General features: G+C 41.8%; 1 protein-coding gene across 1 annotated transcript in view; it reads left to right on the top strand.

The window, feature by feature from the left end:
- The first annotated feature begins 3779 nt into the window (after positions 1-3779).
- sntb1 (syntrophin, basic 1) overlaps positions 3780-20607 on the top strand; it is a 32871-nt gene continuing 16043 nt past the window's right edge. Inside the window, exons 1-2 of the mRNA XM_019872958.1 lie at positions 3780-4813; positions 18272-18521. Coding sequence (XP_019728517.1) covers positions 4330-4813; positions 18272-18521 — 734 coding nt within the window. The 5' untranslated portion in view covers positions 3780-4329. The remainder of the gene's footprint in view (positions 4814-18271; positions 18522-20607) is intronic.

Genomic DNA, 20607 nt, shown 5'->3' with positions numbered 1-20607 from the left:
TTAACTCATAATTTAACAAGAGGGGTAAACAATTATTTTTTCAAATGGGGGCGATAGATGGCAACGGCAGTTCTTTTGACTGGACTGACTCTCTACAGAAGCTTTTCATTTAAAAGATTCGCCCCAAAAGATTCACAGACCTGAGTTCCTCATTAAGTCCACGAATCAGCCCTAAATGATCATTAAGAACAAATGTTATTTTTAGTTTTTTCGGTTTTTAGCTGTGGGGGTGGGGGGCCCTCACTGGTTTTCACTTTGGACGTCTCCCATGACTGACATTTTTGGATGGGGTTTTTATTGTTGAGTACAGAACTCCATCTTTAACTTAAGACAATGAGGTCTGTAGTTCTTTGGATGTTGTTCTGAGCTCTTTTATAGCCTCCTGGATAAGTCTTTGCACTTACGGAGTGGTTTTAGTTTACTAACTTCTGGGAAAGTTCACCACAAATCGTTGGAATTGGCTTGTCTCCTTTTCTGAACTAATATTAATGTCTTTGTGTCTTGTTTGTTTTCAACCTGATTTGTATTGTGGAATAATTGCTGGGATGGGGGCTAGATCTAATGGTCTATTTCATTTTGTCTCATCGATACTGTTTAAAATATTTTTTGCATTCAACAAATTTGGTGGTAATCACATGTGGGTGTGACCACTGGCCAGTGAAACCTCACTCAACTGTCCAAAAAATGTGGTTAACCACAGTTAACTCATAATTTAACAAGAGGGGTAAACAATTACTTTTTCAAATGGGGGCGAGTGATGGCAACGGCAGTTCTTTTGACTGGACTGACTCTCTACAGAAGCTGTTCATTTAAGAGATTCGCCCCAAAAGATTCACAGACCTGAGTTCTTCATTAAGTCCACGAATCAGCCCTAAGGTTCGCATTCCCACTCAAACCTATTTCTCAAATCATAGGCATTCTCAGAGTAGTAATGTCTAAATACTGTATAATAACAAGGCTCAAACTGGAGTACCTTTCATTTCTGCCTGCATTTTCTTCTGTGTCCAGCAGTAGACGCTAATGTTTCATTAAACATGGTATGCCTTCCACTGCTATGCTGATGACTTGTCAGATCTATGTCCCGCTGAGCAAAAAAGACGCTTTCTCATTGAAGTCCACTTTTATCCTGTCTGGAGGAAATCAAGACCTGGATGGCACAAAATGTCTTGAATTTCAATGAAAAGAAGACAGAAGTGACGCTGTTTGGTCCCAGTCCCTTGTACATTCCATCCTGCGGAATTGGGCTTTAAATTGCTGCCGTTGTTAAATCCAGCTTTTTTCATCTTCGTCAGCTGGCTAAAGTAAAGCTTCTCCTTTCTCTAGAGCACTTTGAAACAGTAATTCGTGCCTTCATCACATCCCAGTTGGATTACTGGAACGCACTTTACTTTGGAGTTAGCCAATCCTCCAGTAAGCGTCTCCAGTTGGACCAGAATGCTGCTCAACTATTGACTGGAACTCGTAAGAAGGAGCACATAACTCCTACTCTGGCATCCCTTCACTGGCTCCCTATACATTTTAGTGTTCTTGTTAATATCCTATTATTTGTTTTCAAATCTTTAAAAAGCCTAGGCTCACCTTACCTCTCTGAGCTCCTCCACCCCGACACACCTGCCTGGTGCCTCAGATCCAGACACTATTTGAGGTACCAAGAACTAAGCGGAGGCTCCTAGGGTATCAAGCCTTTTCCGTTGCTGGTCCATCTCTTTGGAGTGACCTCCCACTGAACGTTCGGCAAGCTCCCTCGCTGCCCATCTTCAAAGCTCATCTTAAAACTCATTTTTATTCTTTGGCTTTTGACTCTGCATGACTCAGACTTGATTTTTAGTTTGACTGTTTTTTGTAGTTTCTACTGTCTTTGTTATTCATTTATTGTTTTATTGTTTGTTATCTGAATTATTTTTGCTCCATGTCCAGCACTTTGTATACAGCGGTGGTTGTTTTAACGTGCTCTATAAATACAATTGAGTTGAGTAAACACGACAATTGCGCAAGACGTCACCACTTGCATTTCAATTGACAGCAGTAATATACCTTTCTGGTTACCTTCTTTGATCATGACTGTTTTTTCAGGTACGGCGCTAAACCGAGACTAGGAGATAGTCAGAAATCTGTGTAGTCTCGGTAAATCCCCTCCAACATTGTATTTTACATTTAAACATGTTTCTTATTCATTTAGGATAACAAAGTTTAAAAACATGAAGAAGTTCACAAGTAGCCATTTTGTTCCAATTCAATCCCTGTTTCCATGTTGGTGCTGCGCGTGTGCCCTGTGTGTGTTTGCGAGGGGCGGGGGAAGTCTTTCGTTTTCTTCCACAATTAGTTTGCTTTTGCCCTGTGCTCACCTGAAATATTTTTTTTTCCTTTTTTAATATATTGTTTGGACAAATTCAGTTTGAAAAAATTAACATGTGTGTACTGTATGTTGTGCTTCTAAAAAAAACTGCAAAATAAAATAAGTGATGATTTTTTTTTCTGAGAAGCAATAACGTGTCTACCTTTTTGAAGAATTGTTTGCTATCTGCGAAATTTGTTGGCATGGTACTCAAAAAAATGGCCGCAATGGCGGCTCATGTCATGAAAAACTCTTGAGTTGGGTCACTCGTAAATCCAGGTTTAGGGAAAAATGACCTCGTCTCGCATGAATTGAAGACACAACTAAAGAGATCTTCAACAGCTCTAACATTCAGTGGAAAATCATGTCGAATGTCTTCCTACCACTACACGTAGCTCACATGGACAAATGAACATTATTTGTCGTGAATAAATACAAATTTTCCCCGAACAATGAAACGAAATGGGACAATTTCCCAAGATACACCTGATGATCTCTCATGTAATACTTCTGTGCAAACTTGACTTGAATTGTGATGTAAGGCCAAAGAGCATGGGAACATTTGTTCCTGCAGTAGCTCCCATTTTCAAACAGCAATTAATTATCAACCTTTGCATACTTTTGTTAAGACCACCTTTTTCTGCTTGTTATTTTTTTTATGTTTTGAAGGTCATTACCACAACAAAGAATGTGCATTGAAGTGGATATCTCATTTCCATATAAAAGTTTGTTTTTTTTAAAAAGCCGAGCTGCTACACCACACCTCATTAACGCAAATATTCTGTGAAAATTTCTCTCTTTCTTCAAATCAACCATATCCCATCTTTGCTTGTTTCACTTCTAATGAAGGACTTTTACTTGGGGGAAAAACCTGTCTCCCGAAATTGTCTGTGCAGTTTTGTGCAGTAATTGACTACAGTTTGACTCTTCATCGGATTCAACCAACCAATTTCCGGCTTTGTTTGAATTGAAAACTTCATGAAAGTCCCCCACGTCCACACCATTTTTTTTTCAGAAAACATGAAAAACACAACCAAATTCTGATTTCTTTGTGATATTTATGAACAATTTCGGAGGATAACCGAATGATCCCTTTAACAAAATATGTAGCCGATGTTAGCAGAGGTGGCCAGCATCATGAGATATTTAAGGCATTAAAAAAATCTGACTAAGGTTAAGGTGACGATACATGTATATGGTACAGTATACGCTTAATGTCGTAAAAGTAAGTGTTCCATCACACCAGTAGGTGTCAGAGCAACATCACTCACGTAATAGTTTTTTTTTTAGAAAGTTCCTCCACACATGCTGTTGTGCTGTTGAACAGCATGTGTGCATCCAGTGCAGATAATCTTATTTTCATTATTATGATGGTTACGATGATGATGACGATGATTAAAAAAGATCTTTCTTCCTTTCTTCCTTCCTTTCTTTCTTTCTTTCGAAATGTCAAAAAACCGGAACAAGCGCATTCCTTGAGGCGCGCAACCGACCCCACGCCTCCATCCGTGCACGCACACGCACACAACGTACAGACAGCAAAGGATTGTGGACTTCAATTCTACTTACTTATTGCCGTTTAAAACCAAATAGTATCTACATTTTGACATGATCAAATCATCGTTGATTGAAAACGCCAAATCTAGTGTTCTACTTTAGATAATGCGGTGATATGCTATGTGCCGCCACAATGACAATTTTGGACGGTGCAAATGAGGAAGTGCACGTTTGGGGGTTCTTCATTCTCTCGTAGCTCCATGCGAGTGTCAAAATGTTGGCACGTCGTGCACACGGAGGTTCCGCAGGTATGATCGCCTGATAGCCGGGAGCAAACTCCACCCAACACGCGCACACGCACACGCGCACACAACCTGTGGCCGAGTGCGGCGCTAAATACGTGCTGCTCGCACAGAGTCGCGTGGAGAAAAGTTGTGTGGGTCAAAGTCCGGAAGCTCGGGAGCAAGCGGGACGTGTGCTGAAGACATGCTTCAAACATGGCCGTAGTTGCAGCGAGCGTGCAGGAAAGTGGATTTGTGGAGGTTTTGGTGCGGGCTCGCTGGCACAAAGTTTGGGTGCACTTAAACGAGGAGGCGCTCACGTTGAGCTGCGAGGACGACGCCGTCAACTCCAACGGAGTCGTCACCAATGGATCCTACCTCGACAACAACAACTCGAACAACGGTCCGAGGCTGCCGGACCAGCTCAAACCCGTGCCGGAGACCATCGCCAACAGGAAGCGGTGCGTTAAGGTGACCAAGCAGGACGTCGGCGGACTGGGGATCAGCATTAAAGGCGGCAGGGAGAATAAGATGCCCATCCTGATCAGCAAGATCTTCAAGGGGTTGGCTGCGGACCAGACGCAGGCTCTGTACGTTGGGGACGCCATCCTGTCCGTGAACGGGGTCAACCTGAGGGACGCGAGCCACGACGAGGCGGTGCAGGCGCTCAAACGGGCAGGCAAGGACGTGACCCTGGAAGGTAAGCGGCAGCATCATCGTGGTGATGGGCACACCCAACGTGGCGAGTTTCGACAACAATAATCACAGTTGTCGAAGACGGAAGATATTACTGGCATGGTAGTCCCTGTGGGTGCATTCTAGTTGTATTTGTAGGCAGTGGTGTGCTGTCAGGGCCAGCAAGGGCTCTTCTGCTGGCCCAAACACTACCATGCCTACTTTTCTACCTAAATTCCATTTGTGATCCATGAATGTTATTCTTTTATTCGGAATATTGTATTCTTTACATTTTGTAGCATTTCTCTTGGCTCTGTTGTTTTCAGTAGCGACATGTAGATTGTAGAATTATTTCTTTTTTGTCCTATCAGATTTCAGAACTCCAGACTACATCGTCATTCTAATCTGCCTCGGTCTCCAGAATCAGTAGTGTTGGCTGATGGAATTTCAATTTAATTAACAATGGGACTGTTTCTTGAACCAATCAGATTTCAAATACGCCCTCCTGGCACCCTTGTTGACCTTAGCGTTTTTCCATGATTAGCTGGCTAGAGGAAAAACACTTTAACAGCCGATTTTGGCAAACGACAAACATTTATTATTATTACAGTATTATTATTATTATTATTATTATTATTATTATTACTATTATATCATAAATTGTGTTTTTCGTTTTTGCCATGTTGAACTTGTTCGCTAAATATTGATAATGTATGAGCACAGTGAGTGTTACATTGCATCCTTATATAGTATTGCTGGTTTGTATTGTTGCAATGTGTCAGAGATGCTCACTCGGACAGTTGAACAGAGACTGGACCCAGGAACAGATTGTCTTTGACTGCCAGGCAGGAGGTAAGGTTTTGAGAAGTGAGCACGAGTTAGTGCGCAATGTGATAGTAGTAGTAATCAAAAGTGGACGAAGTCGGGTAAATCCCAAATGAGGGCCATGTACCAAATGTGTGGTTCGCCACTGACTTTAGAGAACATGTGTCAAGTCACAACCACATCAGTTTATTTGGTTCGCAAAGATGTGTCACAATTTTTTAAAAACAAACTGTAAATGATAAACACAGTCATGTGGTTGGGAGATTATTACATTTACCACACATATAAAGAATGAAAAGAATTGCAATGTGCTATAGCCATGTGTCAAATCTGCAAACAAACTCAATGCAGTTGAGGTTCTGGCTATCAGATGTCATCCATTTTTCAATCCGCTTATCCTCACTAGGGTCGCGGGGCATGCTGGAGACTATACCAGCCGTCTTCGGGCAGTAGGCGGGGTACACCCCGAACTGGTTGCCATCCAATCGCAGGGCACACATAGCCCAACAACCAAATTAATCAATCAGATGGCTGTTTTGATCATGTTTAAAACTTTATTTCAAGTTTCTTTTAAGAGTGCCTTTGTTTTAGGAATTAAAACAGTTGGACTCGGTCGAGTCAAGAAAAATATTCTGCGAGTCCAGTGGTCAAGTCCAAAACAAGTCCAAGTGAAGTCTCAATGAGACAGAGTCAAGTACGTGACAAAAAAAGTGTCGAGTCCAAACGCAAGAACTACAGCTCTGCAATATTTCTTAAAACACTGCTTTTCGAGTGTTTACGATGATGATTTGAGCCAGTAACCTATAGAGTTTTCAATCATGTGATTTGTGTTTGTTTGTCTGCCTCAGACCGGGAGGATAAGCTCGGAAAGAGTAGGTGACCTGTTTGTTCTCATTCGTTCTTTTTGTATCGGCTCCATTTTCAGTTTCCATTCTCCTTAGATGTGCTAAAATGAGACCTAAAAATTGGAGGGAGTCAGCTGCCATTCAGGCAATCCAATGATCCAATGATGATGATAATGATTAAAAGCTGACCTTCAACCAAGTTTTCAGAACAAACAGGGATGCTCAGATTTGCTATCTGGCCGGAATGATATCAGCTCTGCTGATTTGTGAAAGCCAGTTGTTTCCTTCCGTTCAATTTTCTCACTTTGTTTAAAAATTGGTGATAAAAAAAAAAAAAAAAAACTCAATATGCACCGGAACAAAACAACACGTTGATCTCCATCACGGTGGCCGTGGTGTGATATCACAGGAAAAATATCTATTATTTGTCTATGGAGGTGCCACTGTATTTTTCATTGGAGCACAAAAAAATGTGTTCTCTTTCTCGAAATGCTCTTGCTTAACCAGACCTTCCCTGAGAGGCACATTCGTGTTTAAATTCCTTTTGCTGCTTTTTTTTCCCGATGCAAGGCGCAAATCTGTTGAGTTTCCTGCTTTCTCACTCACTCAAGCACACACGAGTTTACCGACATAAACAGTTGCTTTTAGAAGATGAAAATTGGGCTGATAGAAGATTACTCTGAAAGCTCAACAGCATTTTGCACACACACACACACACACACACACACACACACACACACACACACACACACACACACACACACACACACACACACACACACACACACACACAGGAAAATGGATCATGTAAGTGCCCACTTCTGAGTTTATTCCTGTTCCCATGAGGACTCTTGAATGACGAGTTTCTCCCTCACTCACTCAGTAGCGCACGTGCAATACACACACGGTGATGATCCTTCCTCGGGGAACAAGGGGAACACACTGCAGAGGGGAAACGCAGAATTGAAGAAAAATAGGCAGAGGGAGCCGAGCAGGGGAAGCATGGAGTAGAATTGTGATTTTAATGGAGAAATGTGGAGAGGGAGAGCAAAGCTGCAGGAGCGCTAATAAGGGAGGCGAAGAGAGTGAAGCGAAGATGCGGAGGTAAACTTCAGGGTACATGAGTGCCGGGAGGTTATGGTGCACTCATTTGGGAAAAGCAGTGGATGTGCAGTCAGTAATGGATCTCTGTGAACCTGGAAGGCATCCATCCATCTACCCAAGCATGTATGTTTCATTCCCAGTGAAACGTGATCTGTGATATTCCCAGCGTTCCCTTTAGTCCTTACTGTAAGTCGCTTTCTGAAACTGGAGAGAAGCGGTTAGGACGAGAGAGAGAGATTGAGAGAGGGAGAGATCAAGAAGAAATTGATTGGAGAGGTGAGACATATGTCTTCTCTGCATTTACTTGACGAGTTGGAAACAGTCAGTGCTAAATATACGCAGATGAACGCTTCCGCGGAGATGCTTGTGTACATAAATTAAATGTAAATGGAAGCGGAAGTTAGCTCAAAGAGATATTTTTGGTCGGTGTATTGTGCTCAGGAAGATTGTGTGAGCAAACTTTTCCGTAGGAAATATGATGCACACTATAAGGACAAATGTTTGCGGACACACCTCACGGTTTAGCTTCTGCAAACAATGTTTTTGAAAAGGTCCTTCTACCTGTGCCCCATGCATTAAGTAAGGTCCATAGCGGCATGTTTGGATGACTGGCCCCTAGAGCTCAGGGGTTAAAGTCAAAGCCCGGGGGCCAGATCTAGCCCGCCACATCATTTTATGTGGCCCGCGAAAGCAAATCAAGCATGTCAATTTCCATGACGCTTGCTAAAGTCTGAACCAAAATTTCAAATTGTCATATGTAATCCACAATAACAGTCATTATTCTTGACTTCTTATTTTAAAACTAGTTATCCATCAATTTGTTGTGCGCTGTGTGTGTAATATGTGGAGGTGATTCAACATTGATATGGTTTGCCAAAATTCATAACTGCCCTCCAAGGGAAACCGTAACTACAATGTGCCCCACGACAAAAATGAGTATGACACCCCTGCCCGAAAGGATCATCGTGATCTCACCCCCATCAAACACTTTGGGGATGACTGGAGGCATTTTCATTTATTGAAGGTGAAATGTTGCGAATTTATAAAACAGAGGTCTCAAAGTCATTTTCAAAGCAGGGTGCCCTCAGAGAGCTGTTATAACTGTAAAAATCATATGAATCTTACAATTTCATATCGTCGCTGTCAAGTGGAATTCTTGCTTCTCAAAAAAAAGGAAAAAAAAACAAAATATCAAAAGGCTTGGGTTACGAAAGCGCGCTGCTTGTTCATACTGCTATTATATACCTTATATTGCTATCCTGACAGCACAAAAAGGCTACTTCACAAAAAGCATGCAACTCGCATTATCTTCCCAATTTCATTTTCAGACTGCTCGGATTAGTGTTACAAGACATCAAACAATGAGCTCCGAAAGTAGTGTATATTATTAAGTGGAAATGATTTTTTCCTTTTTGACTGACACCCTCTCTTCTGCACCAAAGCATTAACAGCTATCCAGTTTTTCACAAAACAGGCTTACTGGCACTCAGATATATCCAACCTTAATTATTTTCACACGGCATTGTCTAAAAGCCATCAAGAATTTTAGTCTTGAAGCGATGTAATGCTGCACGGCCCCCGATGAGTGAGGAAGAGAGACAGTTTATGATCCGTCCCAGTTCAAATTTCAAGAGCGTGAATAGATTTGTTCTCAAGCTTTTTAAAACTACAGTATTTAAATTGGTTAACAATGTGTAAAAATAACAGATGACATGGGGACAGACCAATAGTACTGTATTGATTTGGTGAAAAAATCTGAAATTCACCAAATTTGGACAGAGCGGTATCTGGCCAACAGCGTACATAATTACCCGGGCAATTAATTGCTAATAACAAAATGAATTTGAAATCAGGAGTGATTATGTTAAGAAGGGGATTTGGAATGTCTCTTAAAAGTGAAGACACATTGCGAATGGGTTTCAGATTTTCTTCCAAAATCTATGAACACATAGCTGGAAACATTAGGGAGACAAACTTTAATTTAGGGGGCCACATAAAGCGACGGAAAGGGCGTGAGACTGCTCGGGTACATACAGACAACCATTCACACATCGGAGGAATTTTGGTGTCTCCACTGAACCTAACATGCATGTTTTTGGAATGCATGCAAGCACGAGGAGAACATGTAAACTTCACACCGGAAAGAAGCAACCGATATTTCAACCCTGATTCTGACAACGGTACGGCAGACGGGCTAACCACCATGCTGCGCCTCACACATCATTTTAACGCTTAATTTTCTTTCGATTGTACAAAAGATCAATAAAACACCACATTTATTTTTGGTCTTCTCTTGTCATGATCTTTTCACAACCCTCATTTGATGCAGGGCCACTTTGGACCTATAATAAGAGTTGACACACAGTTTGAGAAAAAAAAAAAAAAAGCACTTAGTTATTCTTTTAATGCTCCATTCCCTGAAATCTTGTCAGTTAGACTGATTACAGAAAGCTGTTTGAGTAATTATTCTCTTTCCTTTGATACCCATCTTCAGGTCCTTTCGCAGTATGTCCACACTTCACGAGTAAGACAACTAGGGTGCACCAGTAGAACATCTGTGTCCTGCCACTAACATTTTCCTACTACTTAGTCTGTATATGGAGGCTACTGAAAAAAACGACATTCCCTAGTCCGCTACTAGCACGTAGTTACACACTGTTAGTGAGCGGCTACACGCAACTCGTAGGACATTTCCTCACACTATTTGAACAACTTTATCATGCTAGTTGGACAACAACGGCAAAAATTACGAGTCAGACACAGTCGTTCCATGAGTTTGTCCGTAGTCGTTCCATAATGTGCATATTCTTCCGTGTTCTTCAGTCAGAAAAGATGCGCTGCTGCCGCTGCTGCTGCTGCTGCTGCTGTTGTTGTTGTTGTTGAGCAATCTTCCATCTGGGTTTGTTGAGGTTAGTTACTTTGCTGCAGCTTTCTCTCCGTCTTCTTGCGCCATCTCTCCCAAACCTTGTACACCAGTTTGGGTTCTCTCGCAATTTGCTCCGGCGTCGTCAGGTTTAATCGTGTTGTTGGTTGTATGTCAGGACAATCCAGCAATATATGTTCTGCTGTCTCTTCCCCCAGTCCACACATTCGGCAGATGGAGTCTTCCACTTGGCCAATTTTGTGCTTGGATTTCCGCAGATCGGGAGGGTGACCACTCCGCCGCAGTCTGCTCATGCTGCTGCCGCGTTCACCTGGCCCATACAGTGTATGATCCACTCACCGACTGCCCAACGGCTGTTTATAGCATGTGTCCCTACTATGTTACAATGGTCTCATAGTGGCTTTTTTTTTCACCTGTGGGGAGCATTTTCACATGCTGATGGGGGCTCAGAGTTGAAGCGTCGATCACATACGACATTCATCGTAATAATGAGCCGTGATCTTTTCAGATCTCTTTTGTGTTCCATTGTGTGTGAGGCATTCAAGCATTTCGTTGCCTGGCAACATGATCGACCCTCATTCTCTTTGCACGGCTTCCATGTGTTCCGTCATGGGCATGGTTTTCTTAAATTACTTGTCCTGGATGTACTAAAAATGTGAATGCAAAAAAATGCATGCCCATTCAAAGTCGCCTCTTCCAGAACCACAGCGCAGGCCCTATTTTCGTCGAGAGGCACCTGTGCGCATGATGTAAAATGAAGCGCAGCTTCATTTTCATGCCAGGGCAAGTCTAGTTTACCGTGTTTGGGAGCATGTTGCGCCTCGCTGAGTGTTCCAGTGGACGGCGCTGGTGCGCTCAGGGCACACCCCTTGCACAACCGGACAATTTGGTGACAAAAGGTAGACTACACTTGGTGTAAAATCCGGCGCATCTTCATTTTCATGCCAGGACAAGTCTAGTTTAGCAAGTTTATGAATGTGGTAGACTATGCTAGGTGTTGCAGCGTATTTGATTGCACGCCCCTGGCGCATCTGGCAATTTGGTGACCAAAAATAGACTACGATAGATTTTAGACCTAAAACCAGGTCTTAGGTGTGGCACATGGTGTTATGCGCTTTTGGTGTATTTAAACTAGGCGCAGTCAGATTCTGGGCTCCATGGACGTGTGGTGGAAGTTATCATTTATAAGTATGATGACAGCAGGCATCGAACCCTCTGAACTGCTGTAGAAATCAATTAATTGAATGAATTATTGTCATTTTCATCATACGCTGTCTTCCAATTGTACAAGTCTAGGAAAATACTAACAAGACAACTCTACCCATGGACATAGAGTGCACTTTGCGCTAGACTTGTTCTGGGTATGGAAATAGGGCCCCACAAGTTAATGTCACATTTAAAGCGTGACATATTTTCCAAACAGCTCTCTATGGAATTCAACGTGTCTCATGAAACCCCACAATCGGAAATTAGGGCCTCCTTGAGACTTCATTGAATCATGTGTCTTTGGTGGTTGCGCACAAATTTCAGGTTCATGCGGGGGTTGGTGTCTCAGAAGTCTGGATGGAAGTGTCACTGCAACTTAAAAGTATGCGAGCCAGGCTCATAAGGAAATGACGTTAGCTGCAATGGGAGAATATGTGCGGCACTGAATCCCCTTACCTGTGGAAACAAAGACTTTAAAACAAATGCTCAAAATGCTTCCATTTTGTTGGTGACTTACAAGATGTTGCTGAACATCGATGTTTCAAACTCATGATTTTTTTTGCGATTTTAAAGCTGTATGTTTCCCACAATGTCGCACACTTCACTGTCTGCACATGAATGCAGACTAAAAAAAGGAATGCAATCAAACTCTCTGCCCCGCTTGAGCAGGAAGAATATGAGTCAGTGGCCTCCAAGCTGTTTCATTTCACCACCTAGCAATCCAAGCCTGTCATCACCTGACAACTGTGATGAGGCAGTGTTAGTGTGTGTGCCCATCATTGTATTCAGTCATGGCCACTGTAGTCTAGACCGATGTTCCAGTCAGAGTGTGTGTGTGTGTGTGTGTGTGTGTGTGTGTGTGTGTGTGTGTGTGTGTGTGTGTGTGTGTGTGTGTGTGTGTGTGAGTGTGAGTGTGTACGTGCGTGCGCGTGCTCGCTCGTGTGAGCCAGTGACGAAGCCATCATCTGTTCATCATCACACGCTGACTTAGAGTGGATGATAACGGCATTAATGACAATAGTGTTGTTGTGCTGAAGATACTCAATGCAATTTTTCATTGCACTGCTTTGTATACAGTACGCTTACACAAAACAAAACAAAAGCAGAGATGCTTCCTCCAAGCTTTGTTAGAGGAAAAGGAAAAACATCTGTCGCCTCCAGGTGTAATTATTGTTCCTCCGTCTTTTGCGAGTTGACCCAATTTTCTTTTAATGGTCGTTACAAAACTGGAGGATTCATTCTTATCCAAAGGCCGACATACTTCAGTGGAATGAATACTTGAAGGGGAAAAAAGTGAAGCCAAATCCAGTGGACTGCTCATAACATCGCTGACACATCAAGCCCGCTGGCCTCTTTGTACTGTGTTGATGTTCACTGGTCAGCAGCTCACTGAGAGAATCAGCGCTGCGATTGTGGTTCGGGGGAAATGTACAGTGAGTTAGGTTGTTGCCGATGGAAATACAACCATTGTATTCCTCTTGCTTATTCCTCAGGCCTTCACACAGCGGTTCAATGAACTCACGACGCACGACAGTTTTCCCGCAGTGCTGGTGCAAGCTAAACATGTCCATATTTCAGGGAGGATGACGCTTCCAAAAAATCTGAGGTTACTTCTTTTGGTCTTTGTTGTCTGAGCTGAGGGATCTTTTGACATACCAACCACTTAGTTGGTCTGTTTGTGTTGTTTGAATGACTTTAGAGGTTCAGTGACAGCTGTTCAAGTCGGCCTCCTCGGGGAGATCCACTTGGAAACACTTTGATTCCGTGTGTCATCCTCTGGAGGCAGCAGGAACTGCGGGAGTGCCAAACACTTCCAGACTCCGTTAAAATAAGCAAGGTCTTTTTCTCTCATGATGATATCGATTTTAATTTTTGGCTCATTTTTAACCGATAGAAGGAACTACCAATGTGGCATACGTTGTTAGATTCTTCGGTCACCAAATCTCATTGGAGTTTGTCTTCTCCATCTTGTTTCCAACTTCTGTTTACTTTATTTTATTTATTTATTTATCGGCGTCAGAGACTTCATAGTCATGGTAGTCATTGTCGCTGCCAGGATTGTGGTTCTTAAGTCCTTAAGCTCCTTTAGTTCCTTCCTGCACTCCAAGATGCATTTCCTTCATAGAAATGACACGTCATTATTCATTCCCTCTTGGTTCATGTGTGTGTGTGTTGTTCCAGTCAAGAGGCACAATGCAGTCGCCAGCTTTCATTCTGTTTTTGTTAAAGGCGAAGGTGAAGTTGCATCATGTTCAGAATCAGACGTAACATTCCTTGAATTTGGGCGAATATCCTAAAAAGGTTGCCGTGAGAGTCTCGTGAAGGCGTTGTACTGCTGTAAATATATCCCGCTACCAGCTCAGGGCCTACAAGGAAGCTTTCATTCTGCAATCACAGGAGCCTTTTCTTACCTTTGTGACTCCAGTCTGTTCTCCTTTCAACTCCTACCTTACTCGTCACAGGCCTAATGAGAAGAAGTTTCTCGTACTTTATCCGCTACATTTGCTCATCAATTAAGAGTCCCATTCAGAGCATATGGAAAGCCCCCCTCAACCTTGGGTGAGCGTAGCCAAAAAAAAAAAAAAAAAAAATCAATGGGCAAGAAAACAATTTAATGAGACTGAAGTCATTGCACAACCGGCGATACTGTCAACACTCTTCAGCTACTCAGGAAATAAACTGTCGTATTTAGAAAATCTGTAATTGGATGGGGTTGAGTAGAGTTTAACAAGTGAAGTGTTTTTTTGACGAGCGAATGGGGTTTTTAATGGGAGGCCGTGCAGCTGGTCGCTGGTGGTAAGTTGTCATTCATCAGGAGAATTGTAACAGTGACCTCGAAATGAGATGCAGAGTAGTTACAAGAGAAACAATTTGGCAGAGTCTATTTGCGCAGACGATCAGCAGAAGCAGGTGGAAAGCTGGTCAAAATTGGAGCTCGGACATCATTTTTTGGAAAAACCTGCTGGAAATGTCATACAAATGTTGAACGTCAACCTGGCACAATGCATGATGACCTCACGAGACTTTATTTAAGGCAGCATAAAAGCGTCAACTGTGTGTGTTTGTTTGGTGGCATTGTCTGAAATCAGGACAGTAGTTAAGAGAAGAAAAGGAACGGGACGAGAAAAAAAAAAAAAAAAACACCCGGTGGTGTCCAATCACTCTTGTCAGTGTTTCAAGGTCAATAGTTGACAATGAGTGCCGCTAGTCAATTGGATGACAAAGCGGAAGTGTTGCTTCTAAAAGCGTGATTTAATGTTTTACTGCACGTTATGTACATAATGGTTGATTTGAAGCGAATGTTAACAATGAAAATAAGATAAGAGTCTTTAAAAGTGTGCGTCACTGCTTTTCAGTGTGGCTCCATGACGAATCATTGAAATTCGAGGCCATGTTCCAAGCACGATAGATAGCGTGGGCAAAAACCTTTGCAACGGGGTGTTGCCCAACCCAGGTTCACTGGGGCAATCGGGTTCCTTTGTAGTCAATGTACAAGCCCTGGAATTTGCACACGGCCAACTTCCTGTCGCATTTTGGGTATGGGTCCTTCAGTCTTTTCAATGCATTGTATTATGATGGTGATGATGATGATGATGATGATGATGGCCCGTCCACACAGCATTGTTGATTATCGATGCCAAATTGTTCTCAAAATTCCCAATGGAAATCACCAATGAATTTTTCGGCGTAATGTTAGTACTCCTAAAATTCTTCGATATCTTTTGACCTGGATACATTTGCATCCCCCAAAAAAGGTTTTTGGCCATGTTGAAGCCCCCCAAAAGGCAATTAATTTGCCGAAGATTAATAATAATAAAAGCAGCGATTCCAAAAGGGCCTTTCCATGACCTAATTAGAAGCGTCAACATCTTACACTTGACTTGCTGATATTGTTAAAATGTTACTTTAAACATTGCCTGTACAGTTTATGACGGACATACTGTATGATGACAATAGTTTTACCAATATATACCTGATCTTAATTGGTTGATTAGTTTTGAAATCTAAACATTATACTAGACTTGCTTATAATCACCCAGGGTTGATTGTAAGGTTGCGCTGTATTTTCTTCTCACTGATCGCCATTTATAGGGTCTGATGCATATTTGGTGCTCTTACAGAAACAGGATCCGTGGGAGTATGCACACACACACACACACACACACACACACACACACACACACACACACACACACACACACGCACTTTGTAACCATTTTACCCAATGAAGGAAACTCTTTCAGCTCTTTTTGTGTCAATGATATTATGTCAGATCCATCTGTAGATTAAAAAAAAAAAAAAAGATTTTTGTCATATTTGGGACCACAGCAAACTGGGCTGGATTCGCACTGTACATTTTGGACCCAACACAAGAGAATTATCTTTTTTTTTTTTTTTTTAGCCGAACATTGTTGATCATGAATGAAGATACAGGCGAGACACGGTTGTCACGTCCCGGCTAGAGCAGATTACCGAAGGTCTTTATCACGTATCGTCTTTGCATGTTCTTTGTCACCATGCGGTAGAACAAATCGTCAGCCCTTATTTGGCTCTCTAATCTGACATTGCCGGTGTGACTCAGTGGGTTATTCTCGTTTTGCAAACATGGTCTTTGGAGGGCCGTTGAGGACAGTCGCTTAAAGCCCCAGTTCCATTCGCCAAAGCTTGTCTGTTCTTGTTCACAGGTTGGCGGGTAGGCTCGTTACCGTTTCACCATGCCTCTCTTGAGAATACTTTGTACGCTGAATCCCAAATGCCACCGGCCATCTGCCAATTATACACAGTGCGTACAGTGGAATATTCTGTTCAACATAACAAGCGTAGCATACCAAGGACTCAAAACGTGTTTTATCGACAGATTGAGCCCGCACTTGAGATATTCATGTCTGTGTCGCTTTCTCCATGTGTGATCTGTCGTTTGCTCTTCCGTATAGTTCTGTGATAGTGTCAATTGAAAGTGAGCATAGATTTCTTTGCAGAACGTTGTACTGTAGTATACGGTACGAGTTGTCATTAGATGGAATGACCCACTGTTCTCATTTTAAAACTTATAACAAGCCTCTTTTTTTCATTTTTAAATTATTTTAACACTCCTACGGGATGTTTTAGACAGTGCTTTGATTGACAGTGTGTTTCTCTTTCGCTCCCACCTACCTGCATGTTAGAACTGAGTAGAGTCTTTTCTGCCATTGGTTAAAATTTTATTGACAGTTCATGCACTCATTGGGAAATTTGCATCTTGGTCATGAGAGCAGCATCATTGCTGTAATTATTATTCCTTGTTGAGGCTCATGAATGAGCTGGATCATTCCTCTACAGAATTTGGATGAAAGGTGGAATATGCCAACTTTACCTTCTTCAGTCAACCAAACTTGTATGTTTTTGGAATGTGGAAGGAAACTGGACAATCTCTAAACTCCACACAGAACATTCTTAGCCATGATTCAACCGCAGAACCTTTGACTATGCGGGAGGCGTGCTAGCCACAGTGTTGCCCCACTCACTATGTGTGCTTCAATCATAAATGTTACAATGCGATTTGCTGTGGTGCAGCGACACCATTTAATCAAACCAAACTGATGTTGCATTTGTGGAATTAGACAACTACCAGTTTATAAAAATATTATACAGAGAGATGTAGTGATGATGGAATATCAATAGGATAGTCAATTGTAAAAATATTTGTGACAAGTTATTATTAATAATGAATGATATTAATTTTTGTGAAAACATTGATCATGTTAATGATTTCTCACAATAATAGGGAAACATTAATTACAATTACCAATACAGTGATCCCTCACTCTAACGCAGTTCACTTTGCGCGGTTTCGCTGTTTCACGGATTTTTTTAGTGCAGTTTTTTTAATGCTTTAACCCTTTAAATCAGAACGCGTCGGCGGCGCCGCGTGTCGACAGTACAGTTTTTCCAAAAACTATTACACTTATTTGTTGAAAACGTTTGTTTTTTTTTGTAATTGGGCCTGAAAACAGGTTTTGGTCTTTGATTTCATTGTATATATAGTTAAGTATTGTATAATAACTGTAAAAAAATAAATTCACTACTTCACGGATTTCACTTATCACTGGTTCTTTTTGGAACGTAACCCCCCGCGATAAACGAGGGATTACTGTATACACCACTCTATTTTGATAAATCTCTCCCATTGTTTACATTTTCAAATGACCACTTATACGACATTCCGAGAAAGTCACAATGCCCCATCACTGGTTAACTATTGTTGGAGCAGGCCCGCGGACTACTCTTGTGGTCTTTGCGGGCACCATGTTGGTGACCCCTGCCCTAAATTGTCCATAACTGTTGATGTAAGTGTGAATGATTGTTCGTCTGTATCTGCTCTGCGACTGGATGATGACCAATCCAGGTGTAACTCGCCTCTTGTCCCAAGTCAGCTGCGATGGTCCTGATAAGGGCAACCACAAGAAAATGGATGGATGGGTGGATGGCAGTTTTACAATATGCCAAAGTGTAAAACAACAGCGTGGCTCTTGACTTGGAAACCTGTAGGAACCACAAACTGTGTCATGAACAAATTATCCACTTTAGTCACATGTTTTCAGTTGAACGCTGACATTCTCACTGTTTCTTCCCTGTCCAGTCAAGTACATGCGAGAGGCTACACCGTACGTCAAAAAGGGCTCACCTGTGTCAGAGATCGGATGGGAAACCCCCCCGCCTGAGTCACCGCGTTTCGGCGGCACTCCTGTCATCACCTCCTCTTCCTCCACGGAGACTCGAAGCCCTCCTCCTCTTCAGCCCTCCTTGTCCCTGCAGGGCAACAGAAGATGCATTCCACTTAAAATGTGTTACGTAACCCGAGCCATGACCACAGCCGATCCAGACAACAGGTAGTTGACTCATCTATCCTTTCTGTTCTTTGTACCATTTCTTGCCTCATGTGCCGAATGTCATTTTTTCCCCCCAGTTGTTAACTGTTCCTATAGGTCGGTCATCTGACTCTTATCTACCAGGAAGAATATGCAGTATTTCGTGTCATAGCCCGAAATGTCCTACTTTCTCAATAGAGGCCAGAACATTCTACGAGTTTTTACAGTTGCAAATTTTCCACAAGCATTGACTGGAATTTATTAGCATAAATGAGAATGAATCAAGAATTGACCAAATTGAAGGTTGGCTCTTAGTAGGGAACCCAAGTATACTGCCGTGCGTTTTAGCATAATTTTGATTGATTTATTTTATTTTATTTTTTTGTTACGAGCCAACAATTGAGGTACAAGCAAGTTTTGGATCCTCCGCTGCTCGAGTAAGTTAAAGAATAAATAAAAATACCAATGTGGACAAAGGGAGCAATCGATTTACATTGATCTATGTGTATCACAAAAAAAAAAAAAAGTTTTCTTTTATCCCTCAATATCATACCTCTTCAGTCAAAGCACTCCATGGCATGACACCAGAATATACTGGATGTATATGTGATTTCATTTGTTTGCTGAATTGCTTGAAAGGTGCTATATAAATGACATTATTATTATTATCAATCTTATTAAATTACCCTCAATCCCCAGTTAATGATGATAAATTCCTACAATTTTGATGGAAAGTTTCCACATTGGAATAATTGAAAAATTCCCCTCCCTAACTTCCCATGAAAATTTACCAGGGAGGGATCGTGATATGTCAGATGCATATGCATTGCTGTTCTCATGTGAGTATTTCGTAGCAGTAACTGTGACATCAGAATGTGGTGCGTGTGACATTCAGTATCGCTGCAAAATGCTGCATGAAGGAGACTTGTGGTTTAAAACAAGAGGAATCTAAAGGTGACACACCGCTTTTCAACAGGTCATTTAATTGTGGTCAGCTGTTATTTTGGAGTCACTTTAATTGTCTTCACTTGCTTCATAACAAATTACCTCATCTTTATTCATGTTCTTCAAAAATATATGAAAAAGATGTGAAACGTTTGGACCAGATGTCATGTTCACTGTCACGGCCCAGCGAAATCTTGATGGCACTCTTTGCTGTACTTGAGCAAAGCTCACACTTGGCTTACACAATTTGAGAGCATAATAGTGGTTGAACATTCACTGGGTTGGCACGATTCTCCACTTCACCGCTCTCTATCTTATACGAGAATTCGGGGTCAATATCCCAACTTGTAATCTCGTGTGCCAATTTGACTACGGTATTTGTCCAGTAACAGAGCTGTTGGTTTTGCAGTTTGATGAAACAAGGACACATTGACAGACAGAGTATTATAACAGCAGGACACAAATTCATTGTGACTGTCACAGGAGTGACTGCAATCTGTTAGGCACCTCACAATTCGCAGCGATGGGCTAAAGAAAATAGATATGTCAACACACAATTAAAAAAAAAAAAAAAAAGACGACACTATGTTTTCAACATCCACTTATTCATATTATGATATGGTAGTGGTGTGATTATTTACTGTACAGTCAGGGATTGCGCAGATTTGATAAAATATGAAACTGATCTTTTTCATTAAATTACACTTGTGTGTCAAGGGTGTATGTGTGTTCATTAGTTCTTACTTTGGGGGGGGCAGTTGCATGTCACGACTTGGTGATAAAAGTCTTATTTTTAGCTTTGTGGATCTAAGATTTAATGTCTTGTGGAGTTTTCCACATTTTCTGGAGTGTCATTTTCAGTAGTTGCTGAAGTTAAGTATTAAAAAAGACATCTCTTTTCTTTCCCCTCCCCCTTTTGTTTATTTATTTCTATTAACTAGGACAGCAACCCATTGTGCTCTTGTAGGTCCCATTTCACAATTTCACATGACTTTAAATAGGCATTACAGTGAGCCCTCGTTTATTTTGGAAGGTATGTTCCAAACCCACCACCAATCCGTCCATCCATCCATTTTCCGATCTGCTTTATCCTCACAAGGGTCGGGGGGGCTGCTGGAGCCTATCCCAGCCGTTTTCGGGCTTTAGGCGGGGGACACCCTGA

This window comes from Hippocampus comes, unplaced genomic scaffold (assembly GCF_001891065.2).
Source record: "Hippocampus comes isolate QL1 unplaced genomic scaffold, H_comes_QL1_v1.1 scaffold242, whole genome shotgun sequence".
Classification (NCBI taxonomy): domain Eukaryota; kingdom Metazoa; phylum Chordata; class Actinopteri; order Syngnathiformes; family Syngnathidae; genus Hippocampus; species Hippocampus comes.
Note: the sequence above shows the minus strand (reverse complement) of the source record. Positions and strands in the feature narration are given on the sequence as shown.